The sequence below is a fragment of the Metopolophium dirhodum genome, chromosome 5 (genome assembly GCF_019925205.1).
Source record: "Metopolophium dirhodum isolate CAU chromosome 5, ASM1992520v1, whole genome shotgun sequence".
Lineage (NCBI taxonomy): Eukaryota > Metazoa > Arthropoda > Insecta > Hemiptera > Aphididae > Metopolophium > Metopolophium dirhodum.
In genome coordinates, this window is record NC_083564.1 from 9,254,609 (window position 1) to 9,282,196 (window position 27,588).

At 29.0% G+C, this 27,588-nt stretch overlaps 2 protein-coding genes across 7 annotated transcripts; both read left to right on the forward strand.

The window, feature by feature from the left end:
* The first annotated feature begins 440 nt into the window (after nt 1-440).
* Nucleotides 441-17,724, forward strand: LOC132945105 (uncharacterized). 6 transcript variants are annotated; one of them, XR_009664514.1, is made up of 4 exons: nt 441-690; nt 1,200-1,271; nt 5,016-5,124; nt 17,107-17,221. XR_009664514.1 is itself a non-coding variant. In XM_061014749.1 (3 exons), exons 1-3 carry the CDS (start codon nt 15,799-15,801, stop codon nt 17,634-17,636), a joined length of 510 nt encoding a protein of 169 aa, XP_060870732.1. In that variant the 5' UTR covers nt 15,049-15,798; the 3' UTR covers nt 17,637-17,724. The 6 variants fall into 6 exon arrangements, 4 of the variants coding, with proteins under 4 accessions (XP_060870732.1, XP_060870733.1, XP_060870730.1 ...); XR_009664513.1 differs by lacking the exon at nt 17,107-17,221 and adding an exon at nt 5,809-6,301; XM_061014749.1 differs by lacking the exons at nt 441-690; nt 1,200-1,271; nt 5,016-5,124 and adding exons at nt 15,049-15,832; nt 17,433-17,724 and having other exon boundaries at nt 17,107-17,378.
* A 1,884-nt stretch (nt 17,725-19,608) lies between these two features.
* Nucleotides 19,609-23,286, forward strand: LOC132944755 (uncharacterized PE-PGRS family protein PE_PGRS54-like). The gene is made up of 3 exons (XM_061014240.1): nt 19,609-19,738; nt 20,637-20,711; nt 21,053-23,286. Exons 1-3 carry the CDS (start codon nt 19,688-19,690, stop codon nt 22,949-22,951), a joined length of 2,025 nt encoding a protein of 674 aa, XP_060870223.1. The 5' UTR covers nt 19,609-19,687; the 3' UTR covers nt 22,952-23,286.
* Nucleotides 23,287-27,588: the final 4,302 nt, after the last annotated feature.

Here is a 27,588-nt window from a genome sequence, read left to right on the forward strand (position 1 = left end):
GGATCCCCGGAAACGGACCAAACTAAATTAAACAAAACCATAACGGCGCATTTGCTCGTGGCACAGCGTGTCATACGCGTACATAATAATATACACTTATATATAATATATAAGAATATATTATGTTCTAGTGTACCATGTCTGTTTGAAAAATAGTCTGACGGTGAAATCGTATAATAACAATATTATTATATTACACATTATGCGCATAAATTTCGAGGGGTCGAGTGAAAAAAAAAAAAATAGAAAGAAAAATAATAATAAAAACCGTCTTCCTTACGACAACAACATAATATAACAAACGCGGGCGAGACGCACACACGGCGAAGGCGTCGTCCGCCGTCCGGAGGTCGAGTTCGCGGGGGTGGCGCGGGCGGTGGTGGCGCTTGCGCCCGACGGCCGTTTCGCGCGCATATCGACAGCTCCTTCCCCGGACGTCGGCGGCGGCGGTCAGTGCGACTCCGAGACTTTGCGAGATGCGACCGTCCGCCGCCGCCGTTGCCGATGACTCGCCGTGGTAGGCCTTTGTCACGACATTTGAGTTCCGCGTCCGTTTCAGCCGCCGACAGTGGCGGACGTTTAAACGCCCCACCTGTACTACAAAGGCCATCACCATTTACTGTTGGCTGAGCTCGTCGTCTCCCACCGGGAGACATAACTACGGACCGTCCGCGCTGGGCGGCAAGAGAGGTATTATACACTGCACGGCCGAATCGTTACGATATCATATCATGATACCCATTGATACACATGACAGCTGATACCTACCTAGCTCACCGATGCCTCTTTTCCCCCCTTTGATTGGATCGCAGTGGCGGTCAAATGATTTTGTCACGGTGGTGGTGGGTGGGAGGGTTTGATATGGCTGATTTTTTAACATTCACTATTTGATTACATATTAAAAATATAATTTATGGTTATCAGATCTTAACGTTGAAAAATGTCTTAGGGGATCCCCCGTTTGACCGACACTGTTGAATCGTATCTCCGAACACCACCCACCCACTCCGTCACCTACTCCGTAACGGATTCGTTTTATCGCCTTATCGGCGCCATATCCTCGTTCTTGAGAAATCCACCCCCACAGTCACCGCTGTATAATCGCATAACATACTTGTTATGTATTTTGATATCATTATTATATTGTATTATTATACACGCTGCAGCTATCGTCGTCGCTATATTATGTTTGTCCGCAGGCACCTTCCCGAACGTCGCCATGCAGGAAGTGGAGAGGGCCAAGGCCAGGCACATGGCGAAAAAACATAACAGTGAGTGTATAATAAATAGAGTAATACTCTATGGTATAATATTATAATATATACTATAAATTGTTGTGATGATAAGACGATGATAATAATAACAATAATAATAATAATATTGTTATTGTTATTTACTACGCGTCTCGGAGAATTGCAGGGTTCCTCTATAATTATAAGACGTGGACATGACCGCACACACACGACGGCGACGACGACAAATACGACGACGGTGGTCGTTAGAGTATAAAATATTATTATTATATTTTATCAATTATATGGGCACTAAAATCCTATAATATTATACGCTCTGCGACTTTTTTTTCGCTCTCACTCCCTCGCCGGAGATCGCCTCGTGATTCCACATTTTATTACAATATAATACATATATAGTTAACGTACGGTTCGTGTATATACATAATATTATTAACTATCATTCCGCTTTCGTTGCGATTTCATATGCAGTCGTTAACCGCGAAAGTTTGTCGTTCCCGTTCACATATCACAATAACGTGTTATAATAATATGCACTCACCCTCCGTTTTAATGTTAGGTAGGTACCTACAATAAATGTTTATAATATTATGTTTTGCGATATTATGACGTATCTATAGTTGAACGGTTGAAGACCGCTAAAACGTCTCGACACGAAAATCATAGATAGTCGTGTTTGCTTTGGAAAATAATACAAAATTACGTGAAACGATATACGTGGGTACAAATAGCTGTTTTTTGCTTACGAAAGATAATAATATTATTATGTTAAAAGATTTCACACATTGTGTGATAGTGATTATAACATTATGATATCGTTAATATTTGTCTGTCCCATCGTGATGCTAAAAAGTCATGACGTCCCAGCGACTCGTACTCAAAACCATGTTTTATGCGTTTAAAAGGTCATTCGGACAATAATGTTAGCATATAAACGACCCAATGCGTCGCAAGACATAGACCATACATATTTATTATCAAACTATAAGCAATTTAACACACTTTCTATATCTGAAGTGTTGTGTATCTCATTTAAACATAATGTCCATATGTACCAAATCCTTGTTTCGAAAAAAATAATAACCATTATGAAATATTATTATAATAATTTATGCGCCAAGCAATTTAATATATTTTAAATGTTTAACTATCACAATACTACGGTGGTTTTAATGTGTACATGTATTTTAAAAAGTGTGAGAAAACGTGAAGGTACTAAAACTACTTGTTCAATTTATCTTAAATAACATGATAAAAACTTAATATTTAAGAGCAGTTATGAACGGTATTATCAATAATTGAAGACCAATAAACTGTGTAAAAAGGAGTAAAGTTAAGTTTGTTTAATAATGATTATGTTCTTACACATAATAATTACTGTAAATGTCTTTAAATCAGAACATTTAACCTATGCTATACAATATTTTAATTGTCATGCGTGATAATAATTACCTAGGTACCTATTTGATCTTATTTTATTTTAGAACCAAAGCGGGACTTACTTTATATAAATATTGCAAAACTATGGAGTTTACAATCCAGTAATGTGTTTAACATATTTATTTCGATGATGCGTAGTAAATGATAATGTATATAGGTGAAGTAATTTCTTAATGTCGGGTCAAGGTAACATGAGCAATTCGTGGAATTCAGGTGTGTGTAGTGTTTACATACATGTTTGCTGATATTTTCAGGGTGCAAAGAATGTGACATTCATATACGTTTAGAAATTCAGATTATAATATATTTATTACTTACGCGGTTTTTATTCTATAAACAAATAAATGGAAAAATGTTTTTAAAATATTATGTGTAAATTGTTACCTACATAAATCCGTTTATCTTGCAAGTTAAAAAAAAAATTGCAAAAGCACAGTGCTGTATAATGTAAATAATTTCTAAACAAAATGAGTCACTGTTTGAAGTTTAACAAAATAAATTGTAATGCGTAGATTTATCAAAAAACACATTATGCAGAATTAAAGAAATATTGTAATAATTATTTTAGTTTTAGAGAATTAATAAAAAAAATAATAATACCATAGTTTAATTAAAAATAATGTTCTAAAATTATTGCAAGTATTAGAATTATGGGCATTTATTATATTATTATATAACTTAGAATATTATAACAAAAATACTATGTATTAATAAAATATTAATCTATTAATGTATTATTGTATAATATAATAATTAATAGGTAACATTTTCAAAGCTAAAAAAGTATTTTTAAAGAAATGTTTTAACCTTCATTTATCTTTTCTATTCCAGAATTTAAATAAGACAATAACAGTAAAAAATATTTCAATCAATCCAATGCAAATATTAATATATTATGATACATTTTTAAAATCTTTCTTATTATAATATTTGACATAACACATTTTACCATTTCTTAGGAACTATTTATTTAGTTTTTTATTTATGCTTGGTCAATTAATTTTTTTTTTACATTGTGTAGGAAAATCATAGGTTGTCTAGTATACCTATTATTATATTAATATAATATAAACTACGGGGCTGATGATTGATAAAAATAAATTGATTGATTTATAACTTTTTGAGTATTCAAAGATGCGTTTTAGTGTATTAAGTACACAATAATGATAAATAAACACAAGTATAACAAAATGATTAAGAATAACAATACAATACCCGTGTTCAGTCAACTCTCCAACGCTTTATAAATAATTGTTATATTAGGTGGATACCTCTATTATACCTGCTATTAATATTGTTAGAGTACATTATTCTATTATTTTATCCATCACAGTTTATTTGCCAACATTTTGCGTAATTTTTATATTGAAAATTGCTTATGAGTTATGATTCACTAAAAACGGGTATTTTCAGTAAATTGCATTGTTTTTATTAACTATTTTGCACAGTTGGACGGTATGTGGGAGCTAGTCAAATGCGTCGATCGATTGTCGAGTCAAAATTTAAACCGTTATTGTATTCATCTAAATTTATGTTCAGCTGGAAACCATAAATCGGACGACTATTATTTCTTGAATGTGCATAAAAACAAAACTGTCATCATTATTTAATACAATATATTATTATTGTTATTACGAGTACCTATATAACGAATACCTGTGCGGGACGTTAACCCAAGTGATCGGTATCGTATAGAAATGTTGTTTTCATTGCATAATATTTTTCACCCTTACTCGAACAATGGTATATCGAATTGCTGTGATAACTGTTGAATAACGCTTTTACGGACGTATTGTGTTTTTATTTTACGTTGTAACGTTTTAAAATATATTATATCGTACGAATATAACAGTGCATTATTTGCTATGTCTATATGCAAATATTAAAGTGCTTAAAATGAATACACATCTTACCGTGTACAATAAATAAAATGTGACGTGTCAATTTTGAGTTATGCAATTGTATGAGCACAAAGGTTCATCTAAATTATTTAGACTTTGATTTTCACATAGGCTACGAGTTAAATTGTGTATAAAATATTTTTTAGTCTAGTGTAATATTGTTCGCAGAAATAATACTATTATGAATAAATTATAGGCTATACATTTTAAGTCAAAGTTCCTCCAACGAGCGATTACTTCACTATGTGAAGTGTGAACCATATCATTAATGTTTTTCTCATACACCACATTCACTTATTGTTCCATTTTTAACAGATTGTGCAAAAAAAAGTACATGCAAATATCAACCAAATTAGATATACGATTCTCAACAGTTTATTAAAAATAATAAAAATCTGTTTTTATATTTATATTTTTAAAGGCAAGGTAGAACGGCAAAAATCATCAGACAATACGTTATCCAAGGCACCAAGTATTGAGACCAAAAAACAAGAAAAATGAGAAAAAACATTCACATAATATTATCAAAGGTATTGTTTTTACAATAATCATATAATAATATGTTTACCTGTGGTCAACATTTTAACAATATACCTAGACACATAATATGGGTACACAAAAATATATTATAACATTTTTCCACAGTGCACACTTGTCATATTGTTTACATATAAATTATGCATGCAGTAATTAACTTTGTTACAAGTCAATTGTTTAAATATATAATTATATAATTTTAAAAACATTTTAAGTGGAGCTTATTGGTTTGTGTTAATCCAAATAACATATAATATATTAATATGTAAATATTATTTTCAGATGAGTTATAACTTACATTACTTTTATTTACATTTGATTATTTGCTTATGTCTGTTCAATTTTCACTGTTTTTTTTCTTTTACCTACTCTTACACTGTGATGTTACCAATAGGTAATTAGTCAAAAGTACATTTTTAAAACTCGATGTAAAATATAAATATATGATTAATATTACGTTTTGAGCTATTTTGCTGCTCGCTTGGATAGAATGAAAAAAAACATAAGATTAAGGGAAAAATGAGTTGGCAAAGGATTAAACTGCTTGATTCTTATTTTCAGATTTAATTCAAACTTTAATGATCACAATATTATATTATGATACCCAGCTGATGATACGTGCACAGTGCACACATTTCACCATTTTCAATAACATTCAGTTGTTTTTTTTGTTTCAGATTTTATTTTTTTAGCACTCTCACTGAAAATGATAACAACACAGTAATTCGTAATCAAATATACTTCTCTAAGTACACACTTTAATAATGTTATTGTAATTTATAATACACACAATAATTTCATTGTATATTTACATAATATTAATGATCGTGTTAATTTTGCCTTAAATTTTATCACGTTTCGTGTATTCAATGACCAAACAAATTTTGTAACGTTTAGAGTGCAGGCAACTATAATAGTATTGCATTATAATACCTATTTGTTGTATAAAAATATTATGACACACATATTATGGTTTTATTTTTATTATTATTATTTTTTTTTGTAAATTTAAAGCTCAAACGTCTTTGAATGGTTAATAATATTATACTTTGTAAGCGTCTTAGACGCGTGTCACACACAATTATATTTATACTACACCTATATACCTACTGTATTTATAGAAATATGTAACACGAATGGAAATAAATAAATGCAACTCCATTTGAAAAATGTTTCCGATTTGACCGTACCGTAAAACTCTCGTGATATAAGGCTATTAGATTAGGTAAACTACGTTATTTTATTCACGACCAATTGGATTACCAATATACGTATTTTCCTTTATTGTTTTTTTTTTTGTTTTTCGGCAAAGTGTGAGTTTATGCACTGCATTTTCAATGCACTGTCCAATTTTTAACGCCAGTTCACTGAAATATAAATACTATTATTCACCTATTTAATCAATCAAACAAAAATTGTTTAATAATGTTAGCCGACTTCTTATTAATATTTATGTTTGATAACAATAATTTATTTCATGACGATACATAAAATATAATTTTGAGTTCAGATATGGGCTTAAAAATACTTGAACACTTTTTTAAATTACAATCAAGTTTATTAAGCTCTTAATAAACCTTTTTTCTTACAACGAATATATTAAAACCTTACTACAACTAAAAAAATATTTTCTTATGAATAGTCCATATCAATTATTTAAAGGCTGATGAAGTATATTATTATTAAATATGACCTGTCCGGATAGTATGGTTTTAAAGTTCAAAAAAAAATTGAAACATTAAAATGTACTTGATTAATGTTTGGGTTGTGCCGTAATGGTACTATTGTTAATGTCGGTTTGGCGTGATCAAAAACAAAGTGGATACTTAGGAAACGAATGGGTGAAAAAAAAATGGTTGAAATGAACAAAACAGTCGGAGAACTGTTTTTATGACGGCGAGGGATTTATCAAACTGTCTGTGGTGTAGGACATGCAAGAAAAATCAATAACTTTAGAAACTCTAAAAACACATTATTTTATTAAAAAACACTAACTTATGAATGTGTTGTTTATTTATTGATTGTACTTTGTTCCGTTTGCAATCTATACGAAATATAACAGACTGCATGTTTTGGCTTCGAAGCCAAGTCAAATATTGTGACAAAATATTATTGATCTACTTTGCAATTGAAATATAAAATGACGTCGAAAAAACGACAATAAATCAACGATAAAAGGTCATGAAATATATACTAATGGTGACATTTTTCGTTTATTTTTTTATTATATTTGATGTGGGAAACCGAACATAAAATATTATTATACTGGGACGAGTGTGACGACCACCGTCGCGTGGGATGTGTCATCGGGGTAAATATAGAAACAATAATATGCATCACGCGTTATTTCGTCGTGTCCTCGCTTCCGGTCGAAACGAATGCCTTAAATAATAAATCTCGGAAATCAATAATCATTCCGACCGACCGAGTAAAAATAAGGCGATAAACTAGTTTACTTATTATAGTGTTTTGAGAATACCGCCTACGTGATGCACATACGCGACGTTTTAATACCAAACTCGTATATTATAGTGTATCGCGTGTATCTATATATGTATAATATATACCGGTGGAAACAGTTATAAATCTGATTTCGAGAAACAGCTGTTGTTCGCACGAAATGCATAGTTTATTGGAGACATAGAGAAAGAGAGAGAGAGAGAGAGAGTGAGTGTCGAGTGAGTGAGCGAGAGAGAGCGAGGGAGAAAAGTAGTAGAACGTTTCATGGCATCCGGAACAAAATACGTAGGTACACTTAATTCATTCTGCTGACACGGCGCGATTTCTTTAAACAATAATCTCGAATGCAATGGCCACTTCATTTGTGCCTGACACACACGAACAACGATTGATCTTAACGTTCAATGGCATTTCAACAAGTCTCTGAAATGTCTTGAGTGTCCGTAGGTACTATATTATTTCGACGATCTGACTGATTCAAAACTTGTAACGTTTCGTACCGTTCACGTAAACGTTCATTACGCTTGGAAACGATAGATGTGTACGTACATATTATACCATAGTACCTACTAATTATTCAGGTCTATTGAATAGGTAAAACATTTGTAATGACATTATATTAATACACTCTGTCGAAAACAGTGTTTTTGTCATCGAGTTAGGTGAGCCTATGTTATCTTTTTCCGATCCAGTTCGATCATCACTCAGATCTCAATAGTTGTGAGCGTAGTGGCGTTAGTGTATTTTAGCTATTTCGTCGATAAAGTATTTTTTTGCACGGAATATTATGTACTGAGCCAAACGTTAGGTACCGCACGTAACAATACAATTCTAAATGACTAACGGTTTTTCTCATTCGATGTATTTTCTCGACAGTGAAAAACAAATCCGTCGTGTCGATCGACAGAGAGCAAGAAAGTACCTATACCTATATAATATGCAGAAAGAAAGTTTATTTGCAGTTTAGAAACCAGAAACGTATAGTAAACTCTTGGAAGTTTGAATGATTATAAACGATATTACATTTCATTAAATTAATCTACGATGTACCTACTTATGTATAATATGATAGTACCTATATAGGTATCCTTAAAAATAAATATCAGAATATTCAATGGACACGGTGGTTTGCAGTTTGCATGAAAATATTATTTTTCGAATCGATGGCATATGCAGTAGTAGTGATGTAGAAATAAGGTATAGATATTTCTAGAGAAAAAAAAATGATTGTGAATATCACAGGTAAGTTCTCATGATTACAACAATTGAATGTTTTCATTTACAATCATTCCGCCATCAATGCCATACGCACTATCATAATGGTGCATATTGTGTTAAGACAACGAGCCAATGTATTATAAAAAGCAATTTATATTATCATCGTGGGTATTAATATGTATTTCATCGAACGAGTTGAATATTATTGATTTTTTTTGGATACTTCGTGACTACGTTAGGCGGGACTCGGAAGCATAATTTTAGAAATGACGTCAACCGTCCGTGGCGGACGTAGGTAAGTATTGAAAATTCGATTTCAATGAAAATTATTACGAAGGTGCGAAGCAGAGTAGGAGGAGGACGGCGACGACTACAACCAGCGTGGACGACGCTATTGGCCAGCGCGCAAAACAACACTTAAAATAATAATAATAATATATACCTACTAAACGCGCGCCAGTATAATGTTATGTGCGATTTGAGAAAGAATATAATATGTATTATAATATTATTATTATTACTATTATTATTATGTACGGTCTGCCGCCGTCGTCTGCGCGTAGTGTGAGTGAACGACCTCCGAAGGTCTTTATCCCGCATTCTTTGACCCAGAAAACCGGCCTACCATTGCCGGACCGGTGTGTGTTTTTCCCTATAACTCACACACACACGCACACACACATTATACCGACAGTGGCAAGCCGGACATACTTTCGCCGGCCATATAATATTATTATATTATGTATCGTAAACGCCTTTCCCCGGACCACGTTAATATTGCATTCCGCGCTACACATCCGTCACATTTGCCAATAATTTACATCGTCGGCCAGAGGATTTCCTACGCCGATATAATAACATTAACGTTATAATATTATTAATGCGCGCGCACAACATTATATACGATACAGGGTGATTCGCATATCGCTCACCTCCCCCCCCCCCTGTGTGATGTTCCTTTGACCGCGATGCATTTATTTATTACCTAATTAAATTTTTTGATTCCTGGAACCGTCGAGCCACACGCGACACGCGTCTCAATAATGGCCAGATTTTCGAACACTTGGGTTTTGAAATAACATTCAAAGGTCAGCGCGCCCAGTGACCACAATAATATAACGACCTCTTTCTTCCACGATTAATGAGAACCGTAATTTTTCCCTATAAGTTGCTAAGGCGATGGACTTTTCATCGGACATTTGTATGTACCTACCCATCTAATTTAAGACCCGAACGAGTGTTTATGCTATATACTACTTTGTGTAGTTAGGTAAATCTAGATAATTGAAGATATATAGTCGTCAAGTAGGTATACTTAAATAGTCCAAAAATCAGTACTCAAATAAGTCCACTGTTAGAGGAAAAATGGGAATAAAAACACACGGTGAATCACCCTGTATGCATTATAACTACGCGTGAATCATAATATTATACGGTTGAATCATCATAATATGAAATCGATCGTTTGCGGACACCGAACGGAACTAAAAACTTTCCGCCGATAATGATAATATAATAATTATTGTTATTATTATTATTTCTCTCCGTGGTTGGAATGTCACGCGCGCCCGTCTGGTTTTTTTGAATTTCAACGGAACGCGGTCGGCAGCTGCGCTCTGTCAATATATTAATAATAATATACCGTTTTTTTTGCGAATCTGAGGTCTTGACGGATTTAAGAAGACCTAAATATTACGGCGAGCACACCTGTTTTTAGCCGGTCGTCGATGCGTCCAAAACACTCTTATTATCGTTAGACGAATTTTAAATAATAGCTTAAACCAAATACATACATAATAATATTATATGTAATAATAATAATAATAATATCAACAAACTTATAAACATAAACTTTAGGCTGGAAAATTCGGTAAAACAAATTACTGCCCACAGTAAGCAGCTCTAAAAGCAAAATTTGATATTAAAAAAATAAAACCCGCCATAAACTTAACAAATTTTACCGTTAACCGTTCGTTGTTGTTTTTCGGTATGTTTAGCTATTGGCCAGACCCACTTAAACTTCGAAAACACGAAATCACACAGATATATTTTTTAGTATACTAGCGTATAATATGGTAGAATATTATAAAAGTTGAATTTGTTTTTAAAACTAACAATGTTCACATATTATTATACATTATCTTATAGCGAAAATTAATATAAGTTTTAATGGTAAGTACCTATGCATGAATGTAATCTACTGATATTGTGTTTCATGATAAATTATATTAGCTCTCAAAATAATAAATGAAGACACTTTTCGATTGATCTAATGTATATACCTACCTAAATATCATAAAACATATCATTATTATCAAAATTAAATAATTTAGAATGATTTTATTCATAATAATTATGAGTGCATATTATTATACCAATCGATTATACCTTTAAATTGTTTTATACTATCGTTATTGTAATTGACAAAATAATATGTAATGCGATATAAATGATTTAAAACGCTTAGTTAAATGAACGATTTGTATTGACATTTTTGCAGAATATAAGTCAACGAACTTTCAAGTATTGTTGGAGTATAAAATGTTCTCAATGCCATTGGTAAAATATTAGCTTATATAGTTCAACATTTAATCAATAATTAGGGAATTAACATTTATAATATAATTCTTAATTAAATAAATCATTTTTTTTTAAATGTATTTTACATAATATAATTTTGTAAATAATAACATAATAAAATCTGAAAATATAAACGTTTTACAATTTACTATATATACTATATTATATACAATAAATGCAGGTTAATTGTATGAGTGGTATTTTATTAATGTGTCTTTACTAGATTAAAACTAGTTAAACTAAATTAGTTCACTCTAAAATCACTGAGTACCTACATTTGTTGTAAAATATCGTGCAAGGACTTAGGGATTTAAAGCAATTACCTACGTCAATAATATTAATAATCTGTTAGTCATATTGTATCAAATAAAGTAAAGATAATTGTATGAAAATTAGTAAAATAACAATCGACGATATTTGTTTGTTAAGCAAATTAAAATACCTCTTGTTTCCTCACTATAATAATACACAATAACCGTATTATTTTTTATTTAATATATTATAAACAATTAGGGCCACAGTTCAAAATTGTTGTATGAAATATTTTTCAATTCATTAAATTCCTTCGATAAATAACACTGTCGTTGTAACGAATTTGAAATATATACAAACATGCGTTGTTGGTTAATTGACATTAAATTTTAAGTGCATTTAAAAAAAAATTGCACACGATTTATTATTGAATACACAAAAATGGGTAGGTACATTGTTCCTTATATAATTTACCCCATCAGCGGTTTATCGTAAGCATTAGTTTTAATTTATGTAGGTTCATTGAAATGTTTTAAGACATGAAATCTGAATGTCTACCTATTAGAAAGGTTTTGTAACACCAAATCCGGTCGCAATTTACTCTATTCCGTCAGGTTATTGCACTGTTGACATTCGAAAGTCGTGGATTTCTGTTATTTCTGTTAAATATTTATCTCTTTTAATTAAATTTTTTTCGCACCGAAGCATCTTAGCGTGCAACAGCAAATAGCGTGGAAAACGACGGTGTGTAAATAGTAACTAGGTTTTATATTGTCCGAAAACCTGTATTAAGACTTTTAGATTTTTTTTTTTTTAAACTTTTTCGACCTTTAAAAATCAATATGGAACCTAAATGCATTAATGGCGGAATTTAATTCATTAAGAGAAATTGGAACCCGTCCAACTAGCTCCGCAAACACGGTAATCTTGGCTGTAGATTTCACGGTTTTGATCGCCAAAGTCTCGTTTTAATTTCACCCGTGTCTAAAACAATAATAATATTAATTGACATCCGAGGCCACCAAAACATTGTTTGCACAATTATATTTACATAATGTGTACATCGTAATACTTAAAAACACTTATTATAACACAATATTATTATGTATACAATATAATATATTAAGTCATAAATATTATGATTTTTGTAAATAGAACTGTCTTATCACTCTAAAAATTAATTTTTAAACGTAATTTATTAAAACTGTTTATAGTGTATGGTAATATGACAATAAATAACGGAATCGATTTTATTTTTTTTCATTGTACGCATAATAATTCTTTCCCGCTGCTTATTTTGATTAAAACGGATTAAACACAACTGTTTTTGTTTTAGATAAATGTATACGTGATCTGATAAGGCTATAATTGTACCATTAAGATAATATAAGAACCATTGAAGTATAACATACAACTGATTGTATAGTTTATTCCATACATTGCGTTTCATTAAATTATAAAATAAATATGTGTCCCAATGAAGATAATAATATTATATTTTAATATATATGTATATGTCTGATAATATAGTATGGTTATAATAATATGTTCGTATAATATTTCCATTTATATTCCATGTGTCGTCCAAAGATGGATGTAGAATTTATTATTTTGTTTGATATTTTTATAGTATGATATTTTTTAGACGACATCAAAGGCTATTATTATCGTTTAAATAATTTTTACATTTTCTAAACAATCAACCGCGATTATCAAATCTGACACCGTCGTAACTACAACAGTCTGTACACGACTCTCAGCCTTGCCCACACTTTATAGTTCCATATGATATATTATGTTCAATTATACATATTTGTCAGATAATAATATAAGAACTAAAACCAAAAATAAAATTATTCAAAATTATTTTTAATTTAACATAATATAATATTGTATTTTATTCGGTGGCGTATTTAGGATTTCTTTGAATACGACTAAAAAAAAATGTTCTCCCTCCACTCAAAAACAAAGGTATTAAGTGTTAAAATAGTTGGTAAAATAGTATGAAAATATTAATTTGTACAACCATTTCAAGCAACCGCTAAGTGAAATTATTATGGACACATTTGCGTAATAATTTACTAACATAAGTACATAATTGATTTGTATAATAGGGCCGTGAATTTTCCTACCTACCTAATACCATAAACATTTTTAAAATATGTTTAAATGTTCACAAAAACACTAGAAATGCAGTATAGGAGACGTATTCGTTACCAATTCATGTACATACGCCTTTGAATATAAATTTAGTTTAAATTACAAATTTACACAAAAATATAAACCATTTGTTAGTTAATCGATAAGTCAAGAGTCAAATCATATTGATGAGAATATATTATTATAATTTATTTTTCATCATTTTCAGTGTTTTCTGACTTGAAATTCGTATTTTTAAATTATTATATAAAACCAGAATAAATAAACAGACATTTATTCAATAAATATTAATTATATATTATAACATCTGTACTAATGTTGATTTTAAGCAAGTATAAAAATAATTTTATTATGCATTAAATATCCAAACTCGACGAAGTCAAAACTTCATCATAACATAGGTACCTATTCTTAACTATATTATTTAGCGTTAAAATAAAGAAAGAATAATTTTTATAATGATTAATATAACTAGTTATAATATCAGTATTTAATTACTTTAATAATGTGAGTATATTAGATTCTGAGCGGAGCGAGGGATCTAGTGGTTTTACAATGGTGTTTATTATTTTATTTTTTATTTTATCCTGTATACAAAATGTCTACTAGTAGGAGTGCTTCAATTTCAACATCTAGTACCTTATCTCGTAGCAAATTGGATCAAGATGGCACTTTAAGGAGGTGATTTTTCGATTTTCTTAATAGTTATAATGCCACGGGAAAAACCACCGACAAATTACGAAAAACCGCTAAAAATGGGATTTTAATTTCTAACGCTTTGTTTATCACCATAGTAACGAATACAAAAAAGCTGGTAAGTGGATGTCGCTCTGCTGTACAGTAGGTTACAAGTGGGTCAATGTATAATGGATTGTATTAAACTTGAATTCAATGATTTAATATCATTGTATTCTAAACGATTCTGAGTGGGGGCGGTTGGTCAGTCTGGATATTTTATATTGTTATTATTTATTATATCCTGTAAGTTGAATTAATATTATAATATTATATTTTTTTATTCGTTTCTATGGTGATAAACAAAGCGTTAGAAATTTAAATCCCATTTTTAGCGGTTTTTCGTTATTTGTCGGTGGTTTTTCCCGTGGCATTAATTAACTATTGAGAAAATCGAAAAATGACCTCTCTAAAGTACTATCTTGATCTAATTTTCCAAAAGATAAGATACTATATGTCGAAGCACTCTTTATGGTAGAAATTTTGTATACAGTATAAAAAAGTAAATAAATAAAATAATAAACACCATTGTAAAACCACTAGCTTCCTTGCTCCGCTCAGAATCTAAAAATAATATTTTAATATTAATTCAACTTACAGGTTATAATAAATAATAACAATATAAAAAATATCCAGACTGACAAACCATCTCCGCTCAGAATCGTTTTCCTTATACCATTGGTATTGAATTCAAGTTAAATACAATCCATTATATATTGACCCACTTGTAACCTACTGTACAGCAGACCGACATCCACTTACCCACTTTTTTTTAATATTTTCAATTTAACTTACACTAAAACTTTCAGAAAATGTATTCTAAAAATGACTCATGGATATATTATATTTTTTTAATCGACAAAATAATAGAATACCATTAATATAATTCCTCACAAGAAAATTAATATTTTAAAAATACAATTATTCCAATTATTTAACCGGTTGCTGGACCAAAAGTGGAGGCGTTTTTATGACGAGGTATAATGATGTAGGTTGTAGGTATACTTACTTTTGCCTTACTTATTGGGTTCAAGCATAATATCGTCATAGAGTTTGTTGAGTCTGCAAGACTTAAAAAAACAAATTGTGAATACTTTACAAACCAGATTGTCCAAAGCATAATATGATTGTACCCTAGCACACATTTTTTTGTATATAGTTTATATATATGTTAATGACTTTAGGTGCGATAGTCGTTTAAAAATTGAAATTCATACGTCTACTATGACTATAGTGTTGAACGACTGTATAATTATGAATCAATGAGACTCGTTGGTACTTGCATATGTGTAGAAGGTAAATGTAATTATTATTTTTTTTTTTTGTTTAACAGCGTATTCTAATAAAACAATTACACATGTTTACCATTTTTAATAGCATAATATTAAAGTTGTATACATTTGGACTGAAAGTATAGTTTATTATGTAAATGTTCGGTTGAATATATTGTCTGAAATTGTTTATCTTATATTTTGAATAGCCTAAATATGTTTATATTTGTAATCAATAATATTATAATAATATAATAAAATAATATCTATATTTTACATGACAGCTTATGTATAGGTACTTGATTATCGTTAATACAAATATCGCGAACACACGTAGTTATAACGAGTATTTTGGATTATTAAAAATGTGAGTTGACACTATTACTGAAACCCTCTAAGAAATATTATTTTTTAATCATATTTTGATCGTTTATAGTTTATACTACTGGTTTTTAATTTTTACTTTTATCCGGCACCGAGGGAAACTGACTTGAGTTGTTTTTTAAGCTTTAGACGAGTGCGTTTCCATTAGTCTTGGAGTATTTATTGTAGTTTTCTTATTGTATCTTTATTGTTGTTTTATATTTTATTCTTATAGCATCTTGATTAATTATGCTGGGTGAGAATGTAATCTTTAAATAATACTAAACATGTTATGCGTTTAATATTTTCAACTTTAAAAATGGTTCCTATTGTTAAAAAAACGTTATGTGCAATATTTTATAAGTAAATCACAATTTACAGATCACGGGGCATTCAATATTGACCATTGAAGATCACATATAAATAATATCATTATTCATATAAATATCCAACATTATATTATATTATTATGTATGAAATATTTCATTTAATTTTTTTAAAACAAAAATAAATCACAATCGAGAAAATGTCAAATAAAATAAATACATAATATAAATAATGGTTTGAAAGTTTGAAACAAAATGCACTGGATGTTATAATGCATTATTACAACTTACAGAATGTCGAATGATTGTTACGGCGTGCACGTACAATGGCAATTGAGTTGTGCATAATGTGCCAAATCGATTACATTTTACATAAATAAATACAGTTATACATATTTTAAAATCAATGGTTCAAATAGTGTCTGCCGAAAATAATTACTTCACTAGGAACATGTGCACGTTTGAACGTCGAAAACGGTGTTAGGTGTATAGATTAAACGCATTCGGCACTGTTTCGAGTTCGTAATCATTCCATTTCTATTTTATCAAAGTTTTCTCGTTTTTTTTTTTATCATGAAATTTGTGCTAATCTCGTTTATATATTTTATAGCTTTACACTACGTGTCATCGCAATACGACATTTACTCACAGCTTTTTAGGCCATACAACAGCTACAGATACACACAGGCTCAGCCTATGTTCAGATATCCGCAACCCACAGCAGCCCGCTATCTGCAACCCACAGCAGTCCGCTATCCGCAACCCACAGTACCGGGCTATCTGCAACCCACACCAGTACGCTATCCGCAACCCATAGTACCCCGCTATGATAGCTATAGAAGTTTTACACCGGAAAACAGGAGTTTAGTCAATACGAAAAAGGTAAAACATTATTCACTGTTTCGATAGAGATTGATTGAATTTGTGTTGTTCAAGCAGGCAGCTGATGTCGATCAAATGCAAAGTCATCTGGATAATTTGCTGTCGAGAATGAAATCGACGATGATGGAAATGAATAACAAACAAGAGCAGTCAGCTACCGACCGGTCGTCAAAGACAATGGAAAATCCAAATGACAGTATCTACAAAGGAAAGCTTACAAGAAAAACATCGGCATCAAATAGATCGGCATCAGTGTAATATATAATTAAATAGAGAAAAAATCGAACGAACCGAGCGATAGGTAGTAATAATAGTACGTAACACAATGTTTTCATTTTTTTTTTTTTATAATATTCATAATCTAACATAGTACCAAATAAATTGTTTTAATTATATTATACACTGTTGCATTCTCGTATATCAATGTCAACAAATTAACAAACAATGTCATAAATAATTATATTATCATAAAAAATTAAATTGCAATCATCAGCTCGATATATTTACTGTAGTATTTTGTTATATATATTCTGTAGAATAAGATGAATAGTAAAAACTGTTATAATAAATTATTATTGTATGTGTATAGATATTTAAAACCCTACCTACAAATGAATAATTGTTACTTCAAGGCACTTAACATAAAATAACTAAATAATATTTTCAAGAAGGTTATGTTATAATATATTTCAACTGGATTACTTACTGGGTTGAGATTAATATAATGTTCAGTGATATTATGTTTTGAATCGCTGATCAAAATTATAGCCGATTCTAATGTTTGGTTTAAATCGAGGTTTGAGACACTGCAACTTTGATTTGTATATACTGTATTCCTCTGTTGTACGTTATTAGAACACCAAAAAAATTTGTTACTTTTAATTATAAATTATAAGTCAAATAATTTCTTAAAACATACAATTTAATATAATTCATTAATAACCTCCAAAATGTGACAAATAAAAAAAAAAATTTAAATGTATTACAGCAATGTGATCAATGATATATTTTATAAGTATAAACAACTATATGAAGAAAATAAAAAGTATATTATCTGAAGAAATGGGTTATGAATTAAAAGTAAGTTTACCAACAGTAATCAATTTTAAGAAACCTAATTTCCCTTAAAATACGTAAGGAATATAATTAAATACAATTTATATTTATAGTAAACATACTTCAATCATAGAAAAAATATTACAACATAATATCTATTTCACACTCATAACAGGATTGAATATTTTTAATAAATAGGAATTATAGTTGCAATATTTGTATTAAATAAAAAATAAAAATACTGTACAAAAATATACATTTACGATGATTAATATAATGAAAAGATTAGTGACTTGTAAGATAGGTATATGATGATAAATTGAATGAGCAAACTATAACCGTGATAAATACTTCACAACACACGAGTATGACGTGACAATCAAGTTTGCAAGACAAGAGACATTCATTATTATTTTATACATTTATGACTTGTGAGTTGTAATTTATGCATAAAAAAACATAAATTACATATTATTAAATATTATTTTATTATGTTTAAGTAGTATACTAGTATACCTAAATACCTACCAAAGTATTTGATAAAAGTGATTTAAGTATGTACCTACTCATTACATAATGTATACATCAATTATATAATTAAATTGTAACACATTATTAGACAAGATGAATAATAAATTATCGTAGATGAAATACTATTATATACAGCCACAATGTCTTTCAAATAAACTTTAATTTCTAACAAATACCGGCTTACTATAGTATGCGTTTTAGCGTAGGTATATACTACCTATTTCAATTTGGCACTGTTAAAATTTACCTATTTTTAACACTTGCATCTTGACTCTTAACCTATATCGATCACAAATTATTATGTTCTTTAACTTTTTTTAAAGTAGGTAGTTCATTTTTCGTAATTATTTGTTTTTCACTTCAATGGTTCATCAAAGTAACAATTGTAATAACATTAATTAAAACCATTTGTAGTATTACCACTAATAAAAAATATTAACTCAAACTTATATATGTATGATAACTGTTTAATGTTCGTAGGTACGTATAGTTCTTGGACAAACAACAGAAACGTTAATATGCCATCGTTGTTGTTGGTGTAGATTGGCATATATTTGTATAGATATGTCAATATAATAAAACCCATGTAATGGTGTTCAATTGTACATTTTACCTGATGTATAAAAATGTTATATGGGAAGTAAAAATTAATAGTCCATATAGGTAACCTTATAGACCGTTTACTATTACATTCATAGTTTTTTACCAGTTAAGTAGAACGTATGAGGATGACTCTCAACCTTGTTTATTTTACTTCATTATCGATTCTACAGGTATAAGTCAAATTTACTTTATATAATTTACTGTGATCAGAAATGATATCATTAAAATTTTTTAAACGTTTTAGAATGTATTCGCCTAATGATATAAATATAAATATGAATTTGAAATATTTAATAGAACCAATTAACAGTTCTGGATTAAATGTACTATTAATATAGCCAATTTGTTAGTTTTAAAATAAATATATATAATAATAGATACGTTTTAGGATTAGAGTAGTTATAATTCATATAGAAGATATTTAACAATATAATTTACAATTTAAATAATTTATACTGATTCATCATAACTCATGTGAAAAACTGTTTAGCAGTGTAAAAGTAAGTGAAAGTAAAAAAAAAAGTGCAGTCCTCTATGATAATAATTGCTTAAATATATTATTGTATATTATTTTTTTTATTCATTTATTTAAAATTTAAACTATGGATTATTTGTATAACATTGAATAATACGATACGTTTTAATATTTTAATATATAGCTCAATTAACTATCACATTTCTCATATTAATTTAATGACGAATTACTAAATGAATAATTTTAAGTCTACAGATATTGAAAACGAAAGTAAAACGAAATGTTAATATACCGCTAAAAATCATTTTAATTAATTTAAAAATAATAATGCATTACAATCCTGCTCTAAGAAAATTTAAGTATAATAATTGTCTAACTACTGCCTTTAAATCCTTTTTTGGATTTTTTATTTATTAAACCTTCATAGTATTTATTTTCAAATACTTTAAAATACTCAATTTTATCAATTTTTTATGAATAATTTGTAATTAATTTTAATGTTGTATAAATTGTTTATGTAACAAAACTGTAATTTAAATAAACATAAGAAAATATGCAAACAATGTTTTAGGCGTTTGTATTTTTTTTTTTAGATATTTTATGTAACCGGAGTTTCAGTTTCATGGAGTTCCCCGAGCACAATATATTCATCAATAAAAAGTCAATCGGTAAATATTGATTACATTTGAATATTATTATTTAGTGTATATTTTATATTATTTATTTACGTGTAAGAAAATATTGGACTATACAACACAAATAACATTGAACTTTTCATTCAAAATTCAACCGACATTTAAAAACAAAATAAATCAAGAACTACTAGTTTAGAAAGTATTTCAGATAACTAATATTTGCAATCAGCTCACATAAAGTCTTTTTGTTCTATTTATCGAAAATAATATAAAATTATATTTTAAGGAACAGTATTAATCGATAAACAAATATTTTATATCCATTTTAAATTAGACTGTTTTTCCGTTTTAATGTTGAATTTTTGAATTTCAAGGTACCTACATATAATGGCAATTTACAGCAAGAATCTATGTCTTCAACAATACTACCTTTTGGAATACCAGGAGGTACATCAACAAGTCATATTGATAATTTGAATACAAAAATGTCATCTAACATAGGTTTGGGGAAAAATTCAAATACGATTTTGGTAAAACAAGTTGGTCAACGAGGAGATAATAATGATGCCAGCGTGTCGGAAAATATAATTACTAACATTCGACCCTCTGAGTCATCACTATCTTCAACAACCATTCCAAATTTTGAAATTCCAGTTTATTTTAATGGACCTGGGTTATCAAATATTTATCACGAAACAAACAAAATTAGTGATACAAATCGTTTAAATGAAGTGAATAATTTGGAGCGATCGAGTGGTTCAGATGAAGGTTATCAATTGGGAGAGTTTAGTAGATTAAGTGGGTCAATTAGTGAAGATGGTTTGAATTTAGTAGATAGCACTGGTGGATCAAATGAAAGAAATGAAAAAGGTTTACGTAAAGAATATGGTGGTAAAATTGGAGAAAATGAAACGTATGCAGTAGGTAAAGTGGACAACTATAGAGGAGGTCATAAGTCTAGAAAAAATAATTTTGTTAGTGGAACGGGTGGTTCTACCGAATTTAGTTTTGAGGCTGGAAAACGCGCCAAACAGGGATTTATTGGGGGAGGTGAAACCAAAGAATTTGGTGAATTAAGTAAAAATGGTGGAGGCAGAATGTTTATTGGAAATGGTGAAGATAAAAGAGTAGGAAGAGATAGAGGATTTAGTGCATCAGTTGGATCTGTACAATTCAGTAGAAATAATGATGGTAGAGCAGTTGGGTCTGGTGGGGAAGAAGGAGGAGATAGAGGGTTTAGTAGATCCAGTGGATCCATACGATTTGGCAGAAAGAATAAAAGTGGAGCAAGTGGATCGAGTGGGGAAGAACGAAGAGATAGAGAATTCAGTACATCAAATGCATCCATACAATTTGGTAGAAAAAATGGTGGTAGAGCAGGGGGATCGAACGGAGAAGAAGGACGAGATAGAGGGCTTAGTAGATCCAATGGGTCTATACGGTTTAGTAGAAAAAATAAAAGTGGAACCGGTAGATTGGGTGGGGAAGAAGAAGGAGATATAGCGATGGGTAGATCAAATGGATCAATAAGATTTGGAAGAAAAAAAAAAGGTAGAGAAGGTGGATCGGGTGAAGAAGAAGAAGAAGGTAGAGGATTTAGTGGATCATTTGGATCCATAGGTTTAGGTAGAAAAAATGGTGGAAGAGCAGGGGGGTCGGGCGGGGAAGAAGGAGGAGATAGAGGACTTAGTAGATCCAATGGGTCCATACGATTTAGTAAAAAAAATGAAAGTGGAACCAGTAGATTGGGCGGGGAAGAAGAAGGAGATATAGGGGTTGGTAGATCAATTGGATATATGAGATTTAGTAGAGAAGGTGGATCGGGTGGCGAAGAAGAAGAAGAAGAAGAAGAAGAAGAAGAAGAAGGTAGAGGATTTAGTGGATCAGTTGGATCTATAAGTTTAGGTAGAAAAAATAAGAGTGGAACAGTAGGATCTGGTGGAGAAAATATAAAATTTGGTGAAGGACAAAGAACTCATAAAAGTTCAATATCCAAAGGCGTTGGTAATATGAATGGAAGTGGTGGAAAGAGAACATTTGGAGGATCAATTGGAAGTGTAACATTTGGTGAAGAAAGTGGAGATAAAGGACAAAGTAAGTTAAATAGTAATAATATAAATAGAAGTGTTGGAAATTATGGAAGTGGAAAATTCGATAGTTATATTGAAGGTAATGAATTTTCAAGAGAGTATGGTACAGGTGAAGAAAGTGGTGGGGCAGCATTTGGTGAATTCGGACCAGAAATGGGTGAAAAGCTCAAGTGGGACGATTAGATTAATCGGAATAATAATGAATTTCAATTATGTACTAATATCCATCTTTAAGTGACAGATTGTTTGAAAAATTAATAAAATAAATAAAAATAATAATTTGAAATCAAATGGTTTTTGTAAAATAATATTTAGTTTATTCAGAGAACATTTCTATTTTTATTATTTTAACACCCAATTCCATTCATTTTTATCGATTCTAATAATATTTCTATCATTTTTTAATACAAAAAAATCAAATAGTTTAGTTAATATTAATGGTTAAGAGAAATTTGTGAAATACTTATTATATTGATAATTATTGAGTATTATATTGTACGCATTATATTATGCTATAATTTACATATTATTAAAATATTGTTATAATATTTATAATATGATCTAATACAACTATTAACTAATACGACTTATCTTAGTTTGATACTTTTTTAATAATCGAATACAATTAATCACAGTTACGATCGACACAAAAAATACGAAGAGTCTAGTTGAATATTAATAACTGATTTGATAATATATTATATAACCATGGTAGGTATACCAAATTAGTGATGACTAGGTATAATGAAGTTACCACCACAATAATAACATATTATAATAATATCTAAAGCCAAAATTAATATTAATAGTATATATTATTATATTAAGCAGACAAACATACGTCGTCGCCATAAGGATAATATAACAATATGATTATTATAATGTAATGATCGTCAATCGTCATAGTAGCAGTGTTGAGTTTATCTAGATACATTATCTAGATAAAATATAGAGATTATTAATTTACACAGTTGTCTAAGATAAAAATCACCGTTATCTAGATGAATTTATCCAGATAATTTAATTTATGGAACGGCTTTTATTTGTAAATAATTTATAGGTTGACGATTAAGTAATTTATTAAGTAGGTAGTATTTACTAATAACTATCGACATTTTCGATAACATACTATTAGATTATTCTATATTGCTACGAGCTTACAGAGAGTGCCATAAACCAATATAAAAAAAATTATCCGATGATTTATCTAGATAAAAAAAATTTTTTTTTCATCTTTATCTAGATAACATTATTATAATTTATCTTTATCTTTATCTTTATCTAGATAAAATTATATTTATCTCGGATCAACACTGCATAATAGATACCGAAACAATAAAAAAAGTATAATTCCACGATAGTAGTGTAGCTAAATTGCTTACTTTTGACGCCGTGTGGTCATAATTTATTATTGTAACTTATAAGTTATTATAGACTTGATTGGAAAAAAATAACCAGTCTTATGTAAACGCCGGAAAAAGATTCAAAAAGATACAACATTTGAGTTAGAAATTGTCCACTGAGAATCTGCCATGGTTAGAACTAGGCTTTGGGACTATAGTCATAAAAAGCAGACAATTGCAAATATCATGCACCAAATAAGGACTAAAAAATACCAATAACACGTATGTATAAAAAGAAAAAAATGGTAACTGAATGGTTTAAATTTGTACTATTCATTTTTCTGTGTGTATAAATATATAAAATCCATATCTAAATTCATCTGATCACGTAATAAAAATAAAAATAAAACAAAACCATATAACAAAATATTGTAAAAATTGTCATCGGTGACAAGGAGGCCTCACCTTATTACGTGGAAAACACTCAATGTAAAAATATTGGAATTTAAGTTTTTAAATCATAACATAATTTTGGACTTAGGATCTTATTTTTGCAGAGTAGTATGTATAAAAATCTTGATAATGGGTAAATAATAAATGCACCACCATAATAATCAAAAACCTTAAAATATGCGAAAATATACAAAATACCATTTCGGATTTAGATTCTAACTATATCCCAAATTAGATTTTTATTTGACCTTGCTCATTAAATAACTGTCCAAAAAGTATTTGCAAATGGAAGAAGCCCTAAATTCTAATTGTGTTAATGTCTGTTGTTTTTAATAAAGATTAATTTTTGGGTTAATTTTATAAAATTGTATGTAAAGTAACGTACCTTTGCATATTTTTTTTTAATACATTTTTTTGTTTGTGTAATTAAAATATTTATTTTAAAAATAAACTATTTATAAATAAAAATTATTTTTATATTGAAAATATAATGTTTTAGGTAAATATTAAACTATTAAATAAATTACAGATTAAACATTTTAAATGCTTTAAAATATGTTTAGCAGCTTATTTCTTTTAATTCAATTTTTTTCAATATTACTATTAACAGTAATAAACCTCTTTTTGGTTTCAATTAATAAATAAGGATTTTAATAATCTATTATTAAATCGAAATTAATATAAAAAATTTACTTCTCATTTAAGATAAAATAAATAATAATTTTTAAAAGCAAATTAAATGTTATAAACTTTAATTATTATCCTTTAAATTTTTTATTTATTGATCCAAATTTTCATTCATAAAAAATAGTAATAATTATAAATATAAAAAATATTGTAAATAATAATTTGAAATAAAATATAGTGGACATTTTAGGTATACATAGAGTTAATTAAATTAAAGACTAGTATCACCTATTTCAATATTTTGTCGAAAAATTATATTTGTTCTTTGTATTAGTGTATTGTAATGTAAGTATTTTAGTTATCTAGTATGATTAGAAATATAATTAATCATTGACAAATAGGCGTGTTTGAGATTGGTTTCCATTTCAAATAATATTGTGTTTTTATATTTATATTATATATAGGTATAAAATAGGTACAAATATTTTGTGATGTCACTGGTTAAAAGGCTAGCCTAAACTACTTTAATAGAATTATACTAACAATATGCATCAACAATAAAAGTATATGTCATCAACAATCTATATACTAATATATAAAGCTGTAGAGAGTGTTTGTTTGTTTGAACGCGCTAATCTCAGGAACTACTGGTTCGAATTTAAAAATTATTTTTTAATCGGATTTTTTTGAAAAGGGGTTATTTAAAAAAGGCGCACTTTTTTTTTACTTTTTAAAAAGGGTTAAACTTTTTTTAAAGGTGTTTAAAAATAAAAAGGGTTATTTTTTACAGAAGGTTAAAATTCTGAAATTTTTCAGATACATTTTGAAAAGGGTTATTAAAAATATATCACTTTTTAAAAAGGTTATACTTAAAAAATAATTGAAAGGGTTAAATTGTTTTACTTTGTCCTTTTTAAAAAGAGTTAATTTACTTTTTTTAGCAAAGTTATACCAAGTAAAAACGACAATTTTGGTATAACTTTAATACTTTAGAGTTAATTCATACACTTACGTACAAACAGCACAGGGTCCGCGATCTACCACAGGATCTGATAATATACTGCTGCGAATCAGAATTTTTATTCTGGGCAACAGAACAGTTAAGATAAATCTAGAACATCATACACCGAATATTAAATAACGCATTGAACAAAGCTTGAGTCATATAAAAGGTTGTACATTTAACGGGTAACGAACTGCACGGGATCAGCTAGTAAAAGAATATATGTCATCGTTAATGCAAGAAACTTTTGACTTTCATATTCACAATAATGGAAAAAATACTAAACATAATATTATGATCTTGGAAAATAACAAAAAATGTCATTGAACTTTCCACTAATATTTAGTTAATATAATAGACTATATGAGTATTTAATACGAATTCTCATATACAAACATAGCAGATATAATTATTTTACTATCAATATGAAATAAATAATAATATTAGGTACTATAAATGAATAAAAAACATGGAAATTTAAAATCACTAAAAAAAAAATTGTAAGCTTGAAGAAAAAAAAATTTCAGAGCATTAATTATTATTCATTATATTTGTGCAGGTAAAATAGTACCTAATTATGTTAAATTTAGTGTTGGTGGAAGTTATTATAGACAACAATATAGCTGCAGACTAAAATGATTGCAAACACATGTTCTATTGTGTATTGTAGATAAAAACTATTATAGGCATACTGGACTTAATATATAAACACTGAAGTCGAATATAGTCGAAAATAAATAGTTTATAGATAAAACAACGTTTTGCGTGTCTAAGGTTAATATGAATATGAAAGCATCATTATTAGTATTATGTATGATTATAACATTTATAGAGGTAATAAAGGTAATTGAGTATACAAATGGTATTGAAATAAGGTCTGTTGTTTGCGAGAAATGTACATGGACCAATTATATAATCGTTTACGCAATCCGTCGAAAATAAAGACTGGCCAAAATTATAAGCTACAAATTAATATAAATTTTGTTACATACATAGTTTTAATATTATACACATGAGAGTTATATAGAAAACACCGATCACTTCATTTTTATACCACGACTATCTGAATTATATAAATTGTGCTATCGAAAAAATATTGTTACAACTTTTACATTTCTGAAACGATTAATTAAAATGACGTATTGTCTTTATGACTTTATTATTATCGAGATGTGCCGATATACATAGCACCACAGATTATGTGTGTTCATTTTTTCCCGGGCGAAGTCAGGTGATACAGCTAGTCCCATATAATTTACAGTTCACTAACGACACAATAGGAATTATCATTTATAAATATAATATGTTATGTTTATATTTTACCATTAATAGGAAATAAATAATAATATTACATTTTACGTATAAAATACAAGAAATTGTAAAATCACAACAAA

Bases quoted from the DNA above. Each gene is read 5' to 3' on its own strand.
- LOC132944755 (XM_061014240.1), top strand. From the start codon at position 19,688: ATGAGGATGACTCTCAACCTTGTTTATTTTACTTCATTATCGATTCTA. The intron at 19,739-20,636 runs GTATAAGTCAAA...TTTTTTTTTTAG, and splicing joins CTTCATTATCGATTCTACAG to ATATTTTATGTAACCGGAGT. The intron at 20,712-21,052 runs GTAAATATTGAT...TTGAATTTCAAG, and splicing joins CATCAATAAAAAGTCAATCG to GTACCTACATATAATGGCAA.
- LOC132945105 (XM_061014747.1), top strand. From the start codon at position 17,070: ATGAAATTTGTGCTAATCTCGTTTATATATTTTATAGCTTTACACTAC. The intron at 17,379-17,432 runs GTAAAACATTAT...GTGTTGTTCAAG, and splicing joins GTTTAGTCAATACGAAAAAG to CAGGCAGCTGATGTCGATCA.